Source organism: Rattus rattus, chromosome X, assembly GCF_011064425.1.
Source record: "Rattus rattus isolate New Zealand chromosome X, Rrattus_CSIRO_v1, whole genome shotgun sequence".
NCBI classification, from domain to species: domain Eukaryota; kingdom Metazoa; phylum Chordata; class Mammalia; order Rodentia; family Muridae; genus Rattus; species Rattus rattus.
In genome coordinates, this window is record NC_046172.1 from 58917363 (window position 1) to 58939406 (window position 22044).

The window sequence follows — 22044 nt, forward strand, 5'->3', positions numbered from 1 at the left end:
AGCTATGCCGCAAAATATTAGATGACCATTAACCTAACACCTTCATTCCCCTCACTTTCACAACACTTTGGACCCGTGTGATAGAAGAGACTCCTGCAGGTTGTCCTTTCATACATACACACGTGTGTAAATATAACACTGCATATATATATATATATATATATATATATATATATATATATATATATATGTGTGTGTGTGTGTGTGTGTGTGTGTACAAAACATACAAAATTATTTTTTTGGTTCTTTTTTTTTTTTTTTTTTTTTTTTCGGGCTGGGAACCGAACCCAGGGCCTTGCGCTTCCTAGGCAAGCGCTCTACCACTGAGCTAAATCCCCAACCCCAAAATTATTTTTAAGAATGTTTGAGACAGGGAATTGCTAATATAACCCAGGTTAGCCTCATCACTGCCATCACAGTCTTAAAGATGTCTCAGGGTTTAAGATAATTTATTGTTCTTGCAGAGGAGTTTGACTTGCTTCTAGCCATCCATAATTCCAGTTACAGGGGATCTTATGCCTTCTTCTGCCCATTGCAGGTTCACTTTCATACATAAAGACAAAATATTCATATATACAAAATAAAATAAAATTGGTGCACTCTTTTAGTTCCAGCACTCAGGAAGCAGAGTCAGGACATCTCTGTGAGTTTGAAGTCAGCCTGGTCTGCATAGTGAGTTCTGGGAGAGCCAGTAGCCAGAGCTATAGTGAGACCTTATCTCAAAAAAAAAAAAAAAAAAAAAGGCAAAACCAAAGATGAATGTGATGTTCTTGCCCAGACTGCCTTCCAAGTGGAGGTTCTTCACCAACCTATCTCTTACAACCAGGACCTTACACTATTTTTTGACAGAGTCTCTCACAATGTAGCCCTGCCTGGTATTGGACTGAGAAAACTGCCTGCCTCTGCCTCTCCCTCTGCCTCCTGGGCACTGGGATCAAAGATGTGCACCACCTAGCCTGGTACACAATGTATTTTCTACTTCTATACTTTGACAACTGTCTTGCTAAGAACCTCTGGAGAGAAAAAAAAGCACAAATAAATTGTTATCATTTAAAATGAACACTGAGCTGACCCTGGTGGCAAATACCTGTAATCTTAGCACTTAGAAAGCTGGGGCAGGAAGGTAATTGAGTTTGAGGCTAGCCTTGGCTACTTAGTTTGCTCCAGGATAGTCCAGGACTATAAACAGAGTTCCTATCTCTCCTCAAGCCCAAAGATACCAAAATAAAATGAAACAGTACTTCTCTTGTATATCAAATGCCCATTGACTTCGTGATGGAGCTCTAGCCAGCTCTAGCTCCCCTATCCTCAGTGGTCATTTAAAAATATCAAGAAAACCAGGAAGATAGCAAGATGCTTCAGTGGCTAAAACACTTAAGGAACAAACTGGATAACCTGAGTTTATTCTCTATAACCCACATCAAGGTGGAAGGCAAGAAACAATTCTTTCCATAAAGTTGTTCTCTGACCTTCGCATAAGTGTGATATGTGTTTACATGTACAAATATCACACACACACACACACACACACACACACACACACACACACACTGTTGCTGAGTATGATGGCACATTTCTTTAATCCTAGTACTCTAGAGGCAGAGGCAGGTAGATCAGAGTTCAAGGGTAGCCTGGTTTACAGAGAAAGTTCTAGGACAGCCAGGGCTACATAGAGAAACCCTGTCTCAAAACAAAAACAAACATACAAACCAAAACCAAAACTAAACCAACCAACCAACCAACCAACTACAAAAGAGAACAAGGCAGCCTGGATTACCCAGAAATAAATTAGTCTTAACAGACACAACAGGACTGAGCAGATAGGCAGATAGTTCTGGCAGTACCTACCTTGTCATCCTGAGGACCTGAGTTTTGATGCCCAGAACCATATTTATCTCACTGGTGTTCTCTCTCTTTTTTTTAATTGGTTATTTTATTTATTTACATTTCAAATGTTGTCCCCCTTTTCAGTTTCCCCTCTGCAAACCCCCTCTCCTATCCCCATCCCCCTGCTCCCCACCCACCCACCTAGTCCCACCTCACCACCCTACCATCTCTATGCTGGGACAACAAGCCTCCACAGGACTAAGGGCCTGATAAGGCCAGATAAGGCAATCCTCTGCTACATATGCAACTGGAACCATGGGTCTATCTATCCATGTGTACTGTCTGGGTGGTGGTTTAGTCCAGTTAGTTGATATTGTTCTTCCTATGGGGTTGCAAACCTCTTCAGCTTCTTCAGTCCGTCCCTGAATATGCATGCATGCCACACCATGTATGTGGAGATCAAAGGACAACTTTGGGGAGCACTTTTCTCCTACCATTTAGGTGTCAGAGATTGAATTTAGGTCTTTAGGCTTGGCAGGCCCCAGAACCCAGGTAAAAAGCCAGGCATAAGTGGTGCATATCTTTAACCAAGGTGATGGTGGAAAATAGGGTAGAGACAGGAAGATCTTTGGAGTTTTCTGGCCAGCTAGTCTAGCCAAATCAGTGAGCCTCCATTTCACCAAGATACCTTGTCTCAAAAAAATAATGTTGGAGCATGATTAGGTAAAGATATCTGACATCAATCTCTGGCCTCCACACAGATTTATACTTTCAAGTACATATAACAAACACACACCAAATTAAAACTAAAACTGAAAAGTTTAGAGTCAAGAATGAACCCTGCTTGGGTCCTGCTAAGACTGAACCCCCAGTGAACTAGACTGTTGGGGGAGGGGCGGCAATGGGGGAGGGTGGGAGGAACACCCATAAAGAAGGGAGGGAAGGATGTTTGCCCGAAACCGGAAAGGGAATAACACTCAAAATGTATATAAGAAATATTCAAGTTAATAAAAAAAAAAAAAGAATGAACCCTGCCCATTCCATCTCAATCTGAGGTGTCAGCAGTTCAAAGGGCATATTGCTCAATAATTTTCTACTCTATAAATACATGAGCATAGACTAATATCCTCCTTTGCTCCTTAAATGAAATCAAACCCTATTTTATGATTTATTTTTTCAAGGATCTTTCCATACTAGCACATCATATGTTTTCCTTACTAACAACTGTGTAGTTTTCTATTGAATGGACATCTTATTATTCAATCCCATTTGCTAATGATAGACACTTTATTTACAAAAAAAAAAAAAAAGAGTCTTTCTGGAAACCAGATCACTAGCTATCATTTAGAGAAGCTTCCTATAGCAGATGAGAATAGAGACCCACACCCAGACATGACATCACACACACACACACACACACACACACACACACACACACACACACACACACACACACTTTGGAACACACAACTCTAAATAGGATGTCACCATCAAATCTGTCCCCTCAGAGCCTCAGAACTTAGGTATCCCTAAGTAAGAGGAGGGGAAAGAGTGTACGTGTCAGAGAGAATAGAGGACACCAGGAAAACAAAGACCTCTAAAACAACAGCTCGGATGAACACACAGAGACTGAAGCACTGTGCATAGGGCCTGCACACCAGGCCTTTTGTGTATATATTATGGTTTCCAGCTTTGTGATTTTATGGGACTCATGAGTGTGTGAATGAGTGGGTCTCTGATCCTCATGCCTTCTCTTGGGGGACCTTTCCTTCTGTTGATTTGCCTTATCCAGGCAAATGATTGATGTAGTTTTTCCCCCTCTTATTTCATTTTATTTTGTTTTGTTATCTCTTAGAAGCCTGGTTTTTTCTAATGACACAAAGTGTGTAAATCCAGATGGGAAGGGAAGTGGGGAGGAACTGGGAGAAGAAACCGTAGTCAGGACATATTGTTTGAGAAAAAGAATCTATTTTTAATAAACGGGAACATTTTTTCTAAAAGAAGAATTAAAAAATAAAGAGGCCATTTTGCTTTAAAGTATTTTTTTATTTTGTAAGTGTGCACCTGAGTGTAGGTACTCAAAGTTCCAGAAGGGTCCCAAGAATCAAACTCGGGTCCTCTTCAAAAGCAGTGCATACTCTCCAGCCCTCAAAGGCATCTTAGCTTGTTTCCAGTTCTCGGTGTTTCTCTAAAGACTCAACACATCAGATTCCCACACTATTTTCACCTTTGTCCCAAAGACAACCTTACCTATTTCAGAGCAAAAGGCCTCTCTGTATAAGGGAATTTTTCCTATTATAGCTATCACCCCTTTCTATTTACACAAGTCTTTCTAACAAATAATCCTTCAGTTTTCTAACCCTTACTATATGGTATTCCCCTCTAGGTCTATGTAAGCCTACTTAATGACCTTCCATCTTGACTTCCTCTCAGAACTTCTCATCCTCCTGCTTCTGATCCAAGAGCCAGGATTACGGCCATGTGCCATCGCAGTTATTTAGTGCTGGAGATTGAAGCCAGGGCTTTGTCTTTTCCAGGCAATCACTTTATCAAATGAACTCCAATCCTAACTAGATTGTTTGCTTTTTTGAGACATGTTCTAATTCTAGCTCCTGCTGGCAGGGTATGAATAAGGCTCTTAAAGTTCCTTTCTTGGTTGAGACATCAGACTTTTCAGGTTTTCTATTTCTGACATTACCTAAATTCTGGTTTTCACCAAGAATCTGTCTTCCATCTTATTCTATGTTTCCCAGTTTTGTCTACTGTCTACATAGCATAAATCCTAAGCTTTCTACATGCATATATATTAAATTCATCTGCTTCTGACTGAAACTGAAGAGCCACTTCTCAGTGACTAGAAACTCCTAAGTCAGAAACACAGGTTCCACTCTCTTTATTTCCCATTATCCAGTCATTAAGACAAAAGTCTTATTTTATCCCTACTACCAATGATTCAGTCATGGCTTAGACCTTAATCATCTACCATCTGGCTCCCCTTCTCTCTATCCAAAATCATACAGAATGATTACTCTAAAATAACCATTTGACCCTAAAGCTGGCAATCTTTTTTTTTTTTTTTTTTTTGGTTCTTTTTTTTGGAGCTGGGGACCGAACCCAGGGCCTTGCACTTCCTAGGCAAGCGCTCTACCACTGAGCTAAATCCCCAACCCCTAAAGCTGGCAATCTTAATACCATAACTGGAACCTGTCATTTCATGTCCCCAAACATTTGCTCAGCCTAGAGTGTTCTCTCACTTGTGGCCCCTATGGCTAACCACTAAACTCCTGCCTACTCTTTAACTGTTTTTTTTTCCCCTAAGTTAGGGTCTTGTAGTCCAGGCTGACCTCAATTCAGAAGCATCCTTTGCCTCAGCCTCCCAAGCATTGGGATTACAGGTGTAACCACCATGCCTGGCTTTATGATCTAGCTTTTTAGTCTTCTCTGTGGAGCATTCCTGTACATACTTGGCAAGCAGAGTTCAGTCTTCTCGTTGTAAATGTTTTTCCCCTCAAGGACCACTTTTTAATACACCGGTATTTACAAGTCTCTTATTCTAGATCTCAAGATCCTTGCAATCAGAAACTACATATTCTCTATTAGTTTTTAACTCAAGTGGTAAAATCAAAAGAGGCCATGAATTTGAGAGAGGGGAGATTGGGAAGGATTGGAGGGAGGAGATGGAGTGAAAATTTATGTAATTATATTTTAATGAAAAATAAAATAAAATAAATATGGACAATATAAAAATAAATATCATGTACCTATTTAATCTCCCAAGTTAAAATTCTAGAAACCCATCCTAGTCCTCCTTTGGAGTCTCAAGTGCCAATTGGTTATGAAGTCCTGTTGCTCACACCTCTTTCTGAAGATGTCTCAAAGCCACTCCCCTTTTCTCCATTCCAATGGCACCATCAAACTTTAGGTTCCACTCCCCTTAGCTTGAACTACATTTGCTCTCCACTCAAAATAACTCTCCATTGAATCACTGTTAAATTAAAGTTTTATTTAAAAAAAAAATACACATTATAAAATTGAGATACAGAAATAAAAGCGTAACACTTACCTACTGTATATAAACTAAATAAACCACGTCCTCTCTATTCCCATCCTTCAGAGGTTATCACTGCTAATACTTTAATGTATATTCTTTCATATCTTTTTGAAAACTTTGCGCATATAAGTATATATAAACATCCAGTTTTTGAGTCTTACATAAACTGAATCATACATGTCTATTATTTGACTCAATTTCTGTCTTCATTCAACATTCTGAAAACTTCTTAAACAAATCTAATCCTCGAGACTTTATATTCTTAAATATAACATTTACTCACTGTTATCTATCTCTCTTTTGATTTTCTGAGACAGGGTTTCTTTTTTACAGCCCTGGCTGTCCTGGAACTCACTCTGCAGACAAGGCTGGCCTCGAACTCAAGAGATTCACCTGCCTCTGCCTCCCGAGTGCTGGGATTAAAGGTGTGCGCCACCACGCCTAGCTCAAATGCAAAGCTCTTGAAGATATGCTTCCTGTCCGTCTTTCAGTGTCATGTCTAGTCACTCCAGCATCCTCTCTGAAACAAGGCAGGTACAAACAAGGAACACGTTCTGTCATATCTAGACTGTGAACTGTTAACAACCTGCCTGAACTTTTTGAGATAGTACTTATCTACGACTTCTCAACAGTCAGCTTTCAGGCGGCCTCTGGAAGACTTCTCTGCTTTCCAAACATGACCTCTTCTAATTCTTTTCTTTGTACTTTATACCTAGTTTCTTAATTGTACTTACATTCTATGATTTATTAACACGGCTTGAATTCCAGTCTCACTGCCCCAACTTGATGGCAAGCTCTTATTTAACCTTTGCACTCCAAAGATATGATAGAGTGCTTAGCATGAGTCAGGTACACAGTAACATCTCTGTTGGGATTTTGTGATTTTTAAGACCATCTACTGAGTAGCTACTTTGCATAAAACCATATCCTAAGCATAAAAAAGAAACAAAAGACAGTCATTGCCCTAAGGAACCGTTTTCCTATAATTTTTTCTAGGATGGGAGAGAGCACATTTACATGGATACATAGGCTGTTTCACAGATTTAGAGCTACATCCTTGTAATCTATTTAGCAACAAGGCATTGTCCATCCAAGTAAGTAACACATGAACAATCAGTTTGTTCAAGAGGATTACATTTTAAGTGTGACACAGAGCCAGCCCATCAGGACCTAATTCTCTAAACCAGCAGAAGGGTTTTCGTCTATTCTAGTCCACCAATTAGAAAATAAAATGGTGGCATGTTTATACACCAAAAACAGTAAATGCCATTAAAGGAGTGTAATGAAGAGTGAGTCTGCTCTCTCTTCTTGGTAGTGATTAGGGAAAAGAACTTGCTACTATATGATCTAGAGAAATAATTACTATTTTACTTATTACTAAAACTAAAGTGTTAATCTAGTGATATCATTATTAGCTACTATATACACATAAACAAGTTGGGTAAAAGGTAATAGGCCTAGGCTGATTGAAGAGGCTTAAAGGAAGCCTCATTCATCAGAGTCCAAGTCACTGTCTCCAGCAATGGAGTGGAGATCCTCACTGTCCTCCTCGTCCTCTGAGAGTTGGACCTGGCTTAGAACGCTGGGCCCAGAGCGCTGCTCTTCCTCATCTTCTTCTTCCTCTGATACCTCATACCCACCGATGCTGCTGAAGCTTGTATCCTGGGTGTTCGACTTGGGATCAGGCTCCTCATAGCTCCCATAACTGAGAAGAGAAACAACATTTCTCAAGCTTGGGCACCACCCCCTAGCCAATCATTTGCATGCTTTATACTGTCAAGGGATCAGTCCATCTCACCTCCCCTGGACACAAACAGGCTGTTAACTGTTTCATGTGCCCCTAAGAAAAATGACCCCATTCAAAAACATCAACTTGTCAACTTCATATACACGAGAACCTGAAACAGACCAACACTCACTACTGACTAACATGACCATACACACTGTCAAGCCCCACTCTTTCATTGTATTTAGTTTCACTCATTTATGTATCCAAAATTAGTTAGCAGTCCTGAATAATTTCTCTAACATACAGTGTCTCTATTACTTCCTTTCTATTCCTGCTTTGTTTATTGTCACTTAGTCCTGTGTGTTTAAGGTGCCTGGCTGGCACTACTGAAAAGTCTTCAGGGCTCTAGGATTGAGTTCCTTCAACTAATTCTTCACATTTCTGCAAGTGTATTCTATTTTCTGTTTATCCTAATTTTATTTCACAAAAACCCACAAATGACATTTGCTATTAAAAAAATTACAACATACACGAGAAAAAAAGGAGGGAGGAGATTAGCAGTATCTTTACAGAGATTAGCAGAGATAATGTTCTTTTTTTTTTAAGATTTATTTATTTACTTCATGTATGTGGGTACACTGTCGCTGACTTCAGACACACTTAGAAGAGGGCATTGGGTCCCATTACAGATGGTTGTGAGCCACCATGTGGTTGCTGGGGATTGAACTCAGGACCTCTGGAAGAGCAGTCAGTGCTCTTAACCACTAAGCCATCTCCATCCCCAGAGATAATATTCTTATATATGACTTTTTTTCTATGCATTTTAGATACTTAAATATTTTATATTTAGAAAAATACAATGCTTTGGGCTGGAGAGATGGCTTAGTGGTTAAGAGCACGGACTGCAGCATTGACTGCTCTTCGAGAGGTCTTGAGCTCAAATCCCAGCAACCACATGGTGGTTCACAACCATCTGTAATGGGATCTGATGCCTTCTTCTGGTGTGTGTCTGAAGACAGCTACAGTGTACTTATATATAATGGATAAATCTTTAAAAAAAAAAAAAAAAACGCTTGCCAGGAGTAGTGGCACATGCCTTTGATCTCAACCCTTGGGAAGTAGAAGCAGGCGATCTGGCGATCTCCACGTTTGAGACTAGCCTAGTCTACATAGCAAGTTCCAGGACAGCCTGGATTACAGAGAAATCTGTCTTAAAAGAAATAAGTCAATTAACTTAAACATTAAAAAAAATTGAAAAAGATGTTTGTTCCTCAGAAATGTGCTTTTTTTTCAATAATGACTACAATGACTATTCTTCTGTGTCAATATAAGTCTCCAGCATAATTCTCTGGGTAGTTTTTGTAGCCAGAGTCTCACTATTCAGTTCAGGCTAGCCTCAAATTTGCAATCCTCCTATTTCATCCTCCTAAGTGTAGGGTTTACAATGTGCCAGACTTAACAGCTGCATGATATTCTGGTATATGGCTCTAACATGATTTATTTAATAGTCTCTCACTTGTATATTTAGCTGTTTCTCATTTATTTCACCATTAGAAACAATGGGCTGTAATGAAAACTTTATAATCTTTTTTTTTTGTTTTATGAAACAGGATTTTACTACGCAGCCCTGCCTGTCCTGAACTTGCTATATGTAGACCAGGTTGCCCCAGGCCCCCTGGAGTGCAGGGGTAAAGGGTATGCATTATCACATCTGGCTACTCAAACATCTTGATAAAAAGACTTCTCACAGGAAAACTTCCTAGATGAAGAACTTTAGAACCAATGGGAATACAGATTTAAATTTTTTTTTACTTAGAGTGACATAATTGTTATACTTCACTCCCACCTACCCTATCTGTTTACATTTATTACTAGCCATTTAGGAATGTCTTTTTTCCTCAAACCCTTTCCCCAAATCATCACAAACCTGATGAGTAAGAAAGTATATCACATTGTTTATCATACTTCTAAAATACAGTTATTGACCATTTGAACTTGTGAATTTCTTAGTTCACATCTTTTATCCTTTGTTCTTTTTTTAAAAAATTTTATTTATTTTATAGGTAAGCACACTGTAGCTATCATCAGACACACCAGAAGAGGGCATCAGATCCCATTACAGATGGTTGTGAACCACCATGTGGTTGCTGGGAATTGAACTCAAGACCTCTGGAAGAGCAGACAGTGCTCTTAACCACTGAGCCATCTCCCCAGCCCGTATCCTTTGTTCTTTAGGGCATAAAATACTTTTCTTTTTTTTTTTTTTTTGGTTCTTTTTTTCGGAGCTGGGGACCAAACCCAGGGCCTTGCCCTTCCTAGGCAATCGCCCTACCCCTTGGCTAAATCCCCAACCCCATAAAATACTTTTCTAAAACACAAAGTAGATCATACACTATTCCCATTTAATACCTGCCCACCCCACATTTGTGTCCTTCATAACTTGGTCTTACCTACTTTTTAAAAAACTTAAAAGAACCTTATTTAAGATATTCTTAACTACTTCTTTAATAATTTCTACTACATAGATCAATCAAAAGCTCCAGTCTACTTATATTCTTTAAAACTGTCCCATAGTGGCTCATGGAAACTGAACTGGCAATCAGGGAGCCTGCAAGGGACTGACCAAGCTAGGCCCTCTGCACATATGTTACAGTTGTGTAGCTTGGTTTTCAAGTTGAGATCCTAACAGCAGTAGCAGAGCCTGTCTCTGACTCTTGTTGCCTGCCTTTGGGACACTTTCCTCCTACTGCCTGCCTTGCCTAGCCTCAATAGCAGAGGATGTGTCTAGTTTTACTGCAACTTCATGAGCCAGGCTGGTTGACACCCCTGGGAGGCTTCCTCTTTTCTAAAGGGAAAGGGAGGAGGAGCAGATGCAGGGAAGGGAGGTGAAGGAAAAGACTTGGAGGAAAGGAGGAAGAGGAAATGGTGGTCAGGATGGAAAGAAAATAAATAAATAAATTTTAGTAAGTGTCTCATGTCTCTGGGTTTTTACAATGCTGTTCCAAGTCTCTGGGATACTGTATGTTTCTTACCCTATAAACCTACTACTTATATTTGATTCAGTTTCCTTCTCTTATCAGCTTCCCTCCCCACCCTTCTCTCCCAGAAAAACCTTGTGGTTACCTGTCATGTCTTTCATGTTCCACTGCCTGCTAACCTGTTTCATAATTCCTGAGAGGCAGTGGTCCTTAAAGGAATCCCGTATCTTACTTGTGTTTTCACTTAGGACAAAATACTTGCAGAATAAAAAAATAAAGATTTCTACCTACTTGCTGGATTGCATATGTAGTAAATCCAACATGTTTGAAACGAAAACCATGTTCCTATCCTGTTTTTCTTCTTTCCTCAATGAAATTCTCGTTATCAGATTTAATCCCCAAATTCAACTGAATGCTGAATATCTGTCCCTACTGCCCTTAAAAGTTATCTAGCACACATATTTGATATTACTTTCTCTTCCTCGTATTTTTTTCCAGTATCTCATGTAGTTCTAGCTGGCTTTGAACTCACCTTATAGCTGAGGATTACTCCCACCTTGAAAGTGTGCATAGGAACACATCACCACACCCATATCTTCTGTATTTTTTTCCTAGATAGGATCTTAATATATAGCCCAGATTTGTGGTTTTCTTCTCTCCCCACTCTCCACCTCTCTCTCGGGTGGGGTAGGGTTCAGAGTTTTACTGCCTGGACCTCACTATGTAGACCACGCTGGCCTTGAATTCAGAGATCCACTGTCTCTTTTTAGGCATGCAGTACCTCACCTGGCTAGCCTTAAACTCAGGATACTCCTACTCATATCTTCTTAAGAACTGAGATTACAGAAGTGTGCCAGCATACCTAACAACTTCCTTTTCTTGAAAGTATTAACTCCTAATAGAACAAAATCCAAGTGCCTTGGCATGTTACTTATCGTCCTCCATAATATAGTCTGTTCCTATTTCAAAAGTCTTATTCTTCAACCACTCCCTTTACTCATATTGTTATTTCTATGCCTCTGACATACTATTTCATCAATAAAGACCTCCTTGCTGCCATTGTAAATGCTTAGCAGACTCCTATCCATCCTGTAAAGCATAGTTCAAATACTTCTACATGAAATTGACCGATTACTTAAAAGGCACAGTAAGACACCCCCTTTTGGGGATACCTCAGCACTTTGTACTTACTTATGGTTTGGTACTTAGAACATCATATCTACAATGATTTGTGTCAATCTTCCCACTAGAAGAGCTCCTCAAGAGGAGGTTATGTCTTATTCCTCTGTGTATCCCCAGAGACTAGACAATGCTTGGCCCAAGTAGAGGTGCTCAGGAAATGTTTGACAGATGAAAGCTATCTGATGCTAGCCCCTTGTCACCACAGCCTCAGAGCATATTGCTGCCCATTACCTGATGTTGCTATCCTCCAAACCACGGGAAGCCTCCCCACCATCTCCCTCATAGGACATCATGCTTTCTTCATTTTCCATGCCCATCCTTGTATTCTCTTGAAGCATGCGGGGCTGTTTGGGTCTTATGCTGCCAGATTCCACATCAGAGTCACTTCCACTTTCACTTAGCTGAATAGCTGTAAAAGCACAAATTGTGTTTCATTAAGAGATAAGCTTGATGGACTAGGATTATGGCTCAGTGCTACAGTGTTTGCTTAGCATACAGGAGACAGTATATTCAAAATAACAAAACAAGAATGAGAGAAAGAAAAAGTAATTTTTGTCATAATTAGCATCTTTAGTCTAGTATTCCAAAAGTAGTCTACACAGACTTCATTTGTGCCTATAGTCCTCACATCTAAGGCATCTCTTTTAACTACCAAAGGTCAACAGTGGTAGTAAAATCTATAGTTTAGAAACTGAATTTAAGCAACTTATTTCCTCTCAGTCTAATGTACCTGTTTTCTTTTTTTTTTTTTTTTTCTTTTTTTTCGGAGCTGGGGACCGAACCCAGGGCCTTGCAGTTGCTAGGCAAGCGCTCTACCACGGGGCTAAATCCCCAACCCCATGTACCTGTTTTCTATCATTGCCAATACTTTTAGTTTACCATTTCTATTATTTTGCTTAATTTTCCTTTCCTGCTCCCAAACACAACCCTTCAAAGGTGCTACTTGGGCATTGCCTTTTCTGCTATTATCTTTATGCCTCTGTGTTCATCCTCACTTCCCCTAAGGCTAATTGACATGATCATCCTCTAAGTGTATGTTCAGTACTCTCAGGTCCACTAATAGGACTCTAATAAAAGAGATAGATTTTTTATAATAGCACATAGTAAGTAGCAAAGAGGCTACCACTCAGTCCTGAGGTACAACAGTGAACTATATAACAACAGAACCAAAGGAGGAAGACTCACCAGAGAAAGGGTTATCTCCTTCTTCATCACTCCCAGCATCTTCTTCATCATCTTCACCTTCAGACATAAGCAAATCCTCATACAGGACACTGGCTTGGGGCTGTTGTACAGTTCCTTCCTCTTCATCTGCAAGATCACCATCTCCGTCTCCACCTTCCTAAACAAGTCCAGGTGGCCGTCAATCACTGACTGAGAGACCAGAACACTTTCCCCCACATCCCATTTGCTGCCACACAAGAAATTAATTATAGTGGATAGCTTTGTTTAGCTTATTTCAAGGATTAAAGTTAGACTGAGGCTCACTATGAGGAGACTCTATGATATCACCTTGGGATTTGATCTGCCCTGCACTACTGGGGCTCCTATCATATAAATGTGCAATGTAACCATAAGCTTTCTGTATGCATATTCACTTGGGCTGGAGTCTTAGGTTTCCCATCCCCCTCCTCCTCATTCCCTTCAATATCTACACCAGAGTATTCCTCACCCAGCTTACCTCGCCAAGTCTGCCAAGTCTGAGTAAGGAACACAAACAGCACATCATTGAGGGATGTGCCTGTAGAAGCTAACCAAGGGTTCTTTTTTTTTTTTGGTTCTTTTTTTCGGAGCTGGGGACCGAACCCAGGGCCTTGCGCTTCCTAGGTAAGCGCTCTACCGCTGAGCTAAATCCCCAGCCCCTAACCAAGGGTTCTTTACCTTGGGCAGATGCTCTTCCTTGATATCCCAGCCAATCGCACTGCTAATGGAAGCTGTTTACACAGCACGAGGCATGTGTATTTTTCCCAGTCATTCTTTGGAAGACAGGGCAAGAAAATCCAAAGAACAGGGAAGTTTTTGGTCCACTCTTAACTGTCATCAGAAGGAAATGTTTCCTTTCTAACCCAAACTTTTGAGATAGAAAATTCTTCTGGGTTTTGTTCTCTCTTGTGAAACCTTGAGAATAGCATTAGATGTGGATTATATTTTGATGCCTCTGGCAAAGGCCAATTAAAATTACACATATTTTAAATTTGGTTTATAACATAAAACACATAAAATACTACCCCAATTGGTGTGAACTCTGTCTCTGAATGTAGCTGGTCTTCCTAGTCAGTCACTTTCTAGGCTGTTCTGATGCCTCAGATACTTTCCCTGAAGGTCTGTTGTGTTTCAATCTGCCAACCATTCACCAGATAGCACATTTCAAACCTTGTTTTCAGGGCCAAAGGATCCATAGGATCACTCCCCATCCCTGCACATTCAGTCACCAGGCAGACCTCTAATCTCACAAAGAAGAATAACATTCTACCTGTGTTAGCTGCTTTTCTGAAGTAGCACTGGGAATATCCAAGACAGACAGATTGCTCTCATCTTGATACACAGAAGCATCTCGAGAAACACTGAGGGATGTGCTGTTATCATATAAATCAGGAGGCTGTGGCAGAAAACATACAACTTAGCTTCTACCAAGGAAAGCAGCTAGAAGAATACAAAGAATTCTTCTTTATAAAATTCACTGAAGAAAAAGGACATGCAAAACAACCCAGTTAAAGAGGAACCACAGCCTGGTACAGCTTTGTATACAAATTTTTAGAATCCTTCAAATAACATTTACTCTAGCAGACGGGCATCTATTGTATATGTTCAAAAACTAAAGCAGAAATGCATAAAATGTAGGGACGTTTATGTATTAACAACCTTTCTAGTCAGTAACCTACTTTCTTCTTCTAAGCCTTGCCTTGCTGTTTTTTTTTTTTTCTTTTTTTTTTCAGAGCTGGGGACTGAACCCAGGGCCTTGTGCTCGCTAGGCAAGCGCTCTACCACTGAGCTAAATCCCCAACCCCTTGCCTTGCTGTTTTTAAGCTCAGGGATATTAGTAATAGTTTTACTGACTTAGAGACATGAAAGGAAACTGGATACAAGGAATTAAATTTCAAAAAGAGCATGGAATGGTTTGATAGTTCATAAGCTTGAGGATGATACTTCAAAGCAAAATGGCATGGTTAAAAAAAAACATGGGCTTTGGAGTAAACAGCCCTGGGACAGAGTCTTGGCTCTACCATCATTAACCACCCTGTTTTCCTCAACTGTAAAACATGGATGATAAATCTACCTCACGGGGTTGTTGTGAGAATTTAGAGCTTGTGTACTCAATATATGGTATTCAATAAATGATAGCTCCTTTCCCTCTTACCATCCCTGAAAAGAGCAGGAATTTAGCAAATGGATTCAACTTAATAAGAGAGACTAGATAAAATATTCACAAAGTAAATATAATGAGAAAATAACATTCATTAATTTCACTTTTAAAGTATATTTACAGACATAAATACACATATCACAGATATGAAAGCTCAAAATATTCAGAAGTTGATGTTATGAAAATGGAATTGATAAGTAATATTTATTTGTATCTTTCAATAATTTTTAAAAAATGATTTCATTTCTTCATTTTAAAAATTATATGGCTGGGCAGTGATGGTGCCTGCCTTTAAATCCCAGCACCTGGGAAGCACAGGTGGGCAGATACCTGTGAGTCCAAGGCCAGTCTGGTCTACAGCCAAGACTATAGAGAGAAACCCTCTATATATACACAACAACGAAATATATATACATTCATATATATGTCTGAGTGTGGGCTTGTGCATGTGAGTACCGTGTCTGTAGAGGCCAGAAGGTGTCAGAACCTCTGGAGCTGAAGTTAAAACAGCAAGTCACAGAACGTGTGTGTTAGAAACCAAAAGTCAGGTCCTCTGAAAGAGCAGCAAGCACTCTTAACTGCTGAGCCATCTCTCTAGCCCTATCTTCTAATTCTCCCTAAGAATGATATTTCTTTCATCAATACAAAACTTGCTTATGAGCAAGGAATAGTGGCAAAAGCCTATAGCCCCAGCACCAGGAAAGTTCAACCAGGAAGATCACAGTCTAGACCACAAAGCCAGATCCTGTCTCAAAGAAACAAGTACATACCCGTATAAATATTGTAAACAAGCAAGCAAACAAGATTGACTGAGATTTGATTTTCCATAATAGAAGCAAAATAGATTTCAAAATATTACATTACAAATAAACTTTCTGCAAATTTTGAAATGTATGAAAATAAAGAGGATTGTGGGAAACTGTAAAATGATTCCAAAGTATTAAACTCAATGCAAGTTTCAGTATAAGTATCCAGATGCAAATACATTACTGACTGTCACAATTTGGAAGTTGAAAATGACGTGATTAATGCTGTGCTTCTATACAATCAAAACTGTATTATGACAGGTTAATCTAATACAGATACTTTCTAATAATGTTTTGATTTTTCATATTAATGAGTTTGGATGATCACACACATGGGGATCTATCTTCCTTGAGTTAACAGGCAATGACTCTGGCTATCTTAAAATTTATACACATAAATGAAGGGAAAGACGAGAGTGTGAACTGAAAAGAATGAAGCAGTACAACCCATACCATACTCTCCAAAGGAAACTCACTAAGTATACCAAAGCAGCTACTGCTCAGGAAGGACACTTTGATTCATCAATGGTCTAGGTTTATGACTGTCTAAGACCCGAGAAAAGACATACTAATAGGTGGTTAGATTCTGCTAGAGAATGATAGCTAGTATCCAAGCTTTAACTTACCAGAAAGTACCTTGTGGACACTGAGTCTATTAGCAAACAAGGCCTTCCTGGGCAATATCACTCACCCAAGCCCCCTTGACCCAATCTGCCCATACAACTCCAAGAGCCTTTCCTTGTTCTGGACCTTGAAGAAGTATCTGAGGGTTCTTTATACCTGGCCCCTCAGTAACCTATGTTTTGGGATGAAAGAAAGAGTAAAAGATAGATAGAGAAAGTGTACCAATAAGAAAGACAGCAAAATCCAACAGAGATCACGTATGGTGCATATAAGTTTGAAGTGAAACCTGAGAAGAATGAAAAGTAACCCTATAGAATTGGAAGGAATTCTGCATTAAAGCATTCAGTTAAATTTGAAAAAGCCTCTGGAACTTTACCCAAAAAATCCTTCATATATACAAGGAAACAAATATTAACCAAATGCCTATAGTGTGCCATACAAATTAACCCATTTAATGTTGGAAAGCATGTCTTAGAGAAATGGAAATAGAAATGTTAATTTCCCAGTATCACGAAAGTGGATTCTAGCAGAGCTAAGACTCACACTCAGGCCTGTTTTACATCAAACCTCATGTTCTTTCTATTCCACCACTGTGTCTCCAATATAGACCAAGGACCTGTTAATATTCTACTTCAAGTCTATTTTCAAATATGCCAACTTTCTAAGACTAGAGGAAATAATCAGCAGATTCAGTTAGACCAGAAAGAACTAAAAATTCCTTATTCATCCTTCTTTCTAGTCTTTTAACATATAAACTTAAAACAGTCTTCATGTAGTAGAAAGGAATTAACCCTGGAAATTAAGTGATAAAAGCTATACTGACATACTGCTAAAATAATGGGTAATCGGATATCTAGAAGGCACGAGAACAATTGGCCCCTATCTGTTAACTGAGCAGCCTGCATTCTAGGATGTCCTAGAACCCCAAAATTTACCAACAAAACAACTAGAGACCTAGAGGATGTCTCTGGCTATAGTAGTCAGGAATCTGGTATTCTCACACACTATAAACAACCACCCAACTCATTCATCCCAAAGTTGCCTCTTCTGGATTCAACAAGGCCACAAAGACCCATGGCCCTCACTCACCTTAGCCTTTGAGAAGACAAGAAAGCACACGAAAGGCATATGAAGAGGAAGGACAGAGAAGAATGGTATCTCAGTAAACAGATCTGTTAACATGCTCCCAATTTCCCAAACCATAAGACGATCGTAAGAAGTTCCTAATCCTTTGGCTTACCTGAGGGGTATAAGGTCCTGGAGTCATTGGGTCTAGACTTTCTAATTCTGCTTCCTCCAGAGCTGCTTCTTTAGCTGTACAAATATCTTTCTCAAGTTGAGTCAAATGTTCATCATACTGGCAAACAAATGAAATTAATGAATTCATTCAACATTTAGGTAATGCGCATGCAAAAATAAAACACACACACAAAAATTCCTGTCTTCGAAGCTGGAGAGATAGATGGCTCAGTGGTTAAGAGCACTGGCAGCTCTTCCAGAGGTCCTGAATTCAACTGCCAGCAACCACATGGTGGCTCACAACCATCTGTAATGGGATCTGATGCCCTCTTCTGGTGTACATGAAGATAAGAGCACTCATATACAAAAAACAAAAAAAAAAAACAAAAAAAAAAAAAAACAAAAAAAAAACCATAAATACATTTTTAGAAAATTGCAGTCTTCATAGTATTTCTATTCTAAGAGCAGAACACAGCTGATAACCTAAAGAAAGCAGAGAAAGAAATAATGGAATGAGGGTAGAAGGTGGAATATTATATTTGAAAATAAATAGGGTAGTGAGGTAAAGTTTCAAACTCAAGGATACAACAAAGGTTTCAGGAGCTAGATCTTCACTACCACCTACCTCAGTTAATGTCTGGTGACAAACGTTCACAATCTCCTGAGCAGTCTTAGTATACTGACTCTCAGGCCCTACAAAAGAAGTAAAATGCCATTACCTTTGTAACTTCATGAATTTTGCATTTCTCCAACATACCGATTTAATAAATCCACTGCAATTTATTTATTAAAATAATCATTAAAGTTTGTTTGTTTGTTTGTTTATTAAGGAGTTTCTTTGTATAGCCCTCGCTGTCCTGGAACTAGTTATGTAGATTAGGCTGGCCTTGAACTCACAGACATCTGCCTACCTCTGCCTTCTGAGTGCTGTGATTAAAACTGTTAAAACCCACCACCTTGCTAAAAGTTTTTTTTTTTTTTTTTTTTTTTTTTCGGGGACCGAACCCAGGTCTTGGCGCTTCCTAGGCAAGTGCTCTACCACTGAGCTAAATCACCAACCCCAGTGTTTTTTTTTTTTTTTTTTTTTTTAATGTTATGTATGTGGATGTTTTACCCATGTGTATTTCTGCACACCTTTATACATACCTGGTGCCCAAAGAGAGAAGAAGAGGCTGTTGGACTGGAGTTACAAATAAATGATTTGGGCTGCCATGTACATGCTGGAAGCCAACCCAGGTCCTCTGGAAGAGTAACCAGTGCTCTTAATCATTGAACAATCACTCTAGCCTCCTTTTGCAATTTAAAAAAAAATCCTTGATAATGTTTTTTACCCAATAATATGTATCATTATTCAAGATTCAGAAAACCTATGTTTGATCCTTAAACTTCTGCTTAACTTTTTTAAATGAAAATTTTTGTTTGAATTTTGTATTTTTTTTTCCTTTTTAAAGGCATGGTCTCATTATATAGTCCTGGCTGTCCTGGATATCATTATGTAGAGCAAGCTGGCCTCAACCTCAGAGTCCCACCTGCCTCTGCCACCACACTTAGCTTTAAGTGGAAAAACTTTAAACATACAAAATCAGACTAATTAGTATTCCAATTAGCCTAATTAGTCAGTCTTAACAATTATCAACACATGGCTAGTCTTGTTTCACTTATATTTTAATTTTTCAGACTCTCCTCAAATCATTTTGGATATAAGATCTCATTATGTGTTGTTCTACACTGGCTTCAAACACATGATCCCTTGGCCTCTGCCTCCTGAGTGCTGGGATTATAGGCATCCACCACTCTATCTCTACACAATAAGTTCTAAGCTACACTTAGAGACCCTACCCAAAATAAACAAAGGAGAGTCCTTATGTAAACTATAGTTGCAGGTGATATGGAGTGTCAATGGAGGTTCATCTATGAATAGAATAGTACCAGTTTGGTATAAGGGAGTAGGGAGTATATTGGACCTCTGTAACTTCAATTTTGCCATAAACCTGAACTACCCTAAAATATAAAGACTACTTACAAAATAAGAACTACTTTTTAAGCCAAACTCTATCAAATCTAAAATAATAATCCCTTGAGCCAGGTGTATTGGCACATGTTTTTAATTCCAGAGAAAGAGACAGGTGAATCTCTGTAAATCCAAGGCCAGCTTGGCTTACATAGTTCCAGGCCCGCCAGATCTATATACTAAGACATTGTCACAGTAAAGAATGAATGAATGAATGAATTCTTAAGATAAATGAAGAGCTAGTCAATGTTCAAATTACAGGTCCACAGCACTATGACTAGTTGATGTTTTCCTAGCAATTGAACCCAGAGCTTTATGTATGCTAGGCACTCTACAAACTAAGATTCATCTTCAGCTCCTATATGCATTTTCCTATAGTAAGTTATATCTCAATGAAAACTTTTTAAAAAACTAATGCACAACATGTACTACAAGAGTTCAGATAAAAACCCAATGGTTGATGTTTCGTAAAATTTAAGATAGGTTAATGGTCAGGCATTGTGGCACATGCCTTTAATCCAAGAACTCAGGAGGCAGAGGCAGGAAGATATATAGTGTGTTCCAGGCAATCCAAAACTGCACAGTGAGGCCATAAAAACAACAAAAATTAAGATATGGCAAGAGAGAGAATCTACAGGTCTATTAAAACTGAGTTGCTACTAGCCACAAGAACACCCTGATTTACTCTTTCCTGACTCCTATTTAACCATTGCCCATTTCCATTTTCCTAAGTACAAATGTTTTAGAAACAGCAGCTTCTCTTTTTATCTTTCATTTATTGTTTTAAGACATGGTCTCTGTATGTAGCCCAGGTTGGCCTTGGAATTTATAGAGATCTGACTGCCTCTTCCTGAGTGCTGAGATTACAGACATGTGCCACCACATCCAGTTTATCTGGTGTTGGGTATTGACCCCAGTCTACTTTGATTCTAGGAACGTTCTCTGAAATATATTCCCAGACCAATAAGAAAAGTTTTCACAGATGTAATCCATGAAATTTACCTACTGTTTACCATGATATAATAATAAAAAGTATACCATATATTGGGGGAAGGAGGACTTGAGATATAGCTTAGTAGTATAGTTTACCTGCCATGCACAAGGCTCTGGGTTTGGCAATATAGCACCACAAAAAGTATACCATATATATACCTGTGAAGCTTTCTAGCCATATCTACTATAATTATTACAAGCCACTATATGGATAACAAAGTCCTTTTCAAGGGCTGAAGAGTGGGCTCAGAAGGTAAGAGCACTTGTTCTTGTAGAGGATTCCTGGGCATTTTCCAACACTCACATGGTGGTCCACAACCATCTGTAACTCCAGTTCCAGAAGATCCGACACCCTCTCTGACCTTCTTGGGTACCAGGCATGCATGTGATGTAGAGAAATATATAGCGCAAAACATTCATACACATAAAATGAAGCTAAAAAAATGATTCCTTTTCAAGTAAAACATCTCCTAAGTCTACACAATCTATTCTTTAACTATATGAAATGGAGCCAGGCACTCTTGTGCCTGCATCTCAGTGCTGTGGAGGCTAAGGCAGCAGATCATGAACTACAGGCTAACCTGGACTATAGTTAAATTTGAGGTTGGCATGTAAAACTTAGAGACCTTCTATCTTATATCCAAACTCCAGGGTAGCTCAGTAGTTAAGAATGCTCTCTGTTCTTTTTTTTTTTTTTTTTTTTTTTTTTTTTTTTTTCGAGCTGGGGACCAATGCTCTCTGTTCTTACAGACCCCCACCCAGGTGGCTCACAGTCATCTGTTTTAGGAGATCCAATGTCCTCTTTTGACCTCTAAGCGCACCCATGATCATTCTCTCTGTCTCTCCCTCACACATACATATACCACAAACATGAATAAAAATCTTTTTATTTTTTTCAGATAGGATCTCTCTAAGTAGCATTGGCTATCCTGAAATGTGCTATGTAGACCAGGGTGGCCTCCGACACACAGAGATCTTCCTGCCTCTGTTTCCCATGTACTGGGATTAAAGGTATGCATCACCATATAAAGTAAAATCTTTAGAAAAAAATGAGACAATGCTGGGGATATAGTTTGATTGGAGAGTACATTCCTGGCATGTGCAAGGCTCTGGCTTCAGTCTTTACCACACCCACACACAAAAATATATAAAATAAAATAAAATAAAATAAAATAAAATAAAATAAAATAAAATTCACTAGGCAGTGGTGACACATGCCTTTAATCCTAGCACTTGGGAA

The 22044-nt window shown here is 39.1% G+C and overlaps 1 protein-coding gene across 1 annotated transcript in view; it reads right to left on the reverse strand.

Annotated features, from left to right (window-relative positions):
- The window catches only part of Taf1 (TATA-box binding protein associated factor 1), a 97191-nt gene that overhangs the window by 10733 nt on the left and 64414 nt on the right, over positions 1 to 22044 (reverse strand). Inside the window, 7 exon segments of the mRNA XM_032889549.1 lie at positions 6272 to 7583; positions 11999 to 12176; positions 12953 to 13109; positions 14241 to 14366; positions 17651 to 17656; positions 17802 to 17918; positions 18426 to 18493. Of these exon segments, the coding sequence (XP_032745440.1) occupies positions 7367 to 7583; positions 11999 to 12176; positions 12953 to 13109; positions 14241 to 14366; positions 17651 to 17656; positions 17802 to 17918; positions 18426 to 18493 (869 nt within the window). The 3' untranslated portion in view covers positions 6272 to 7366.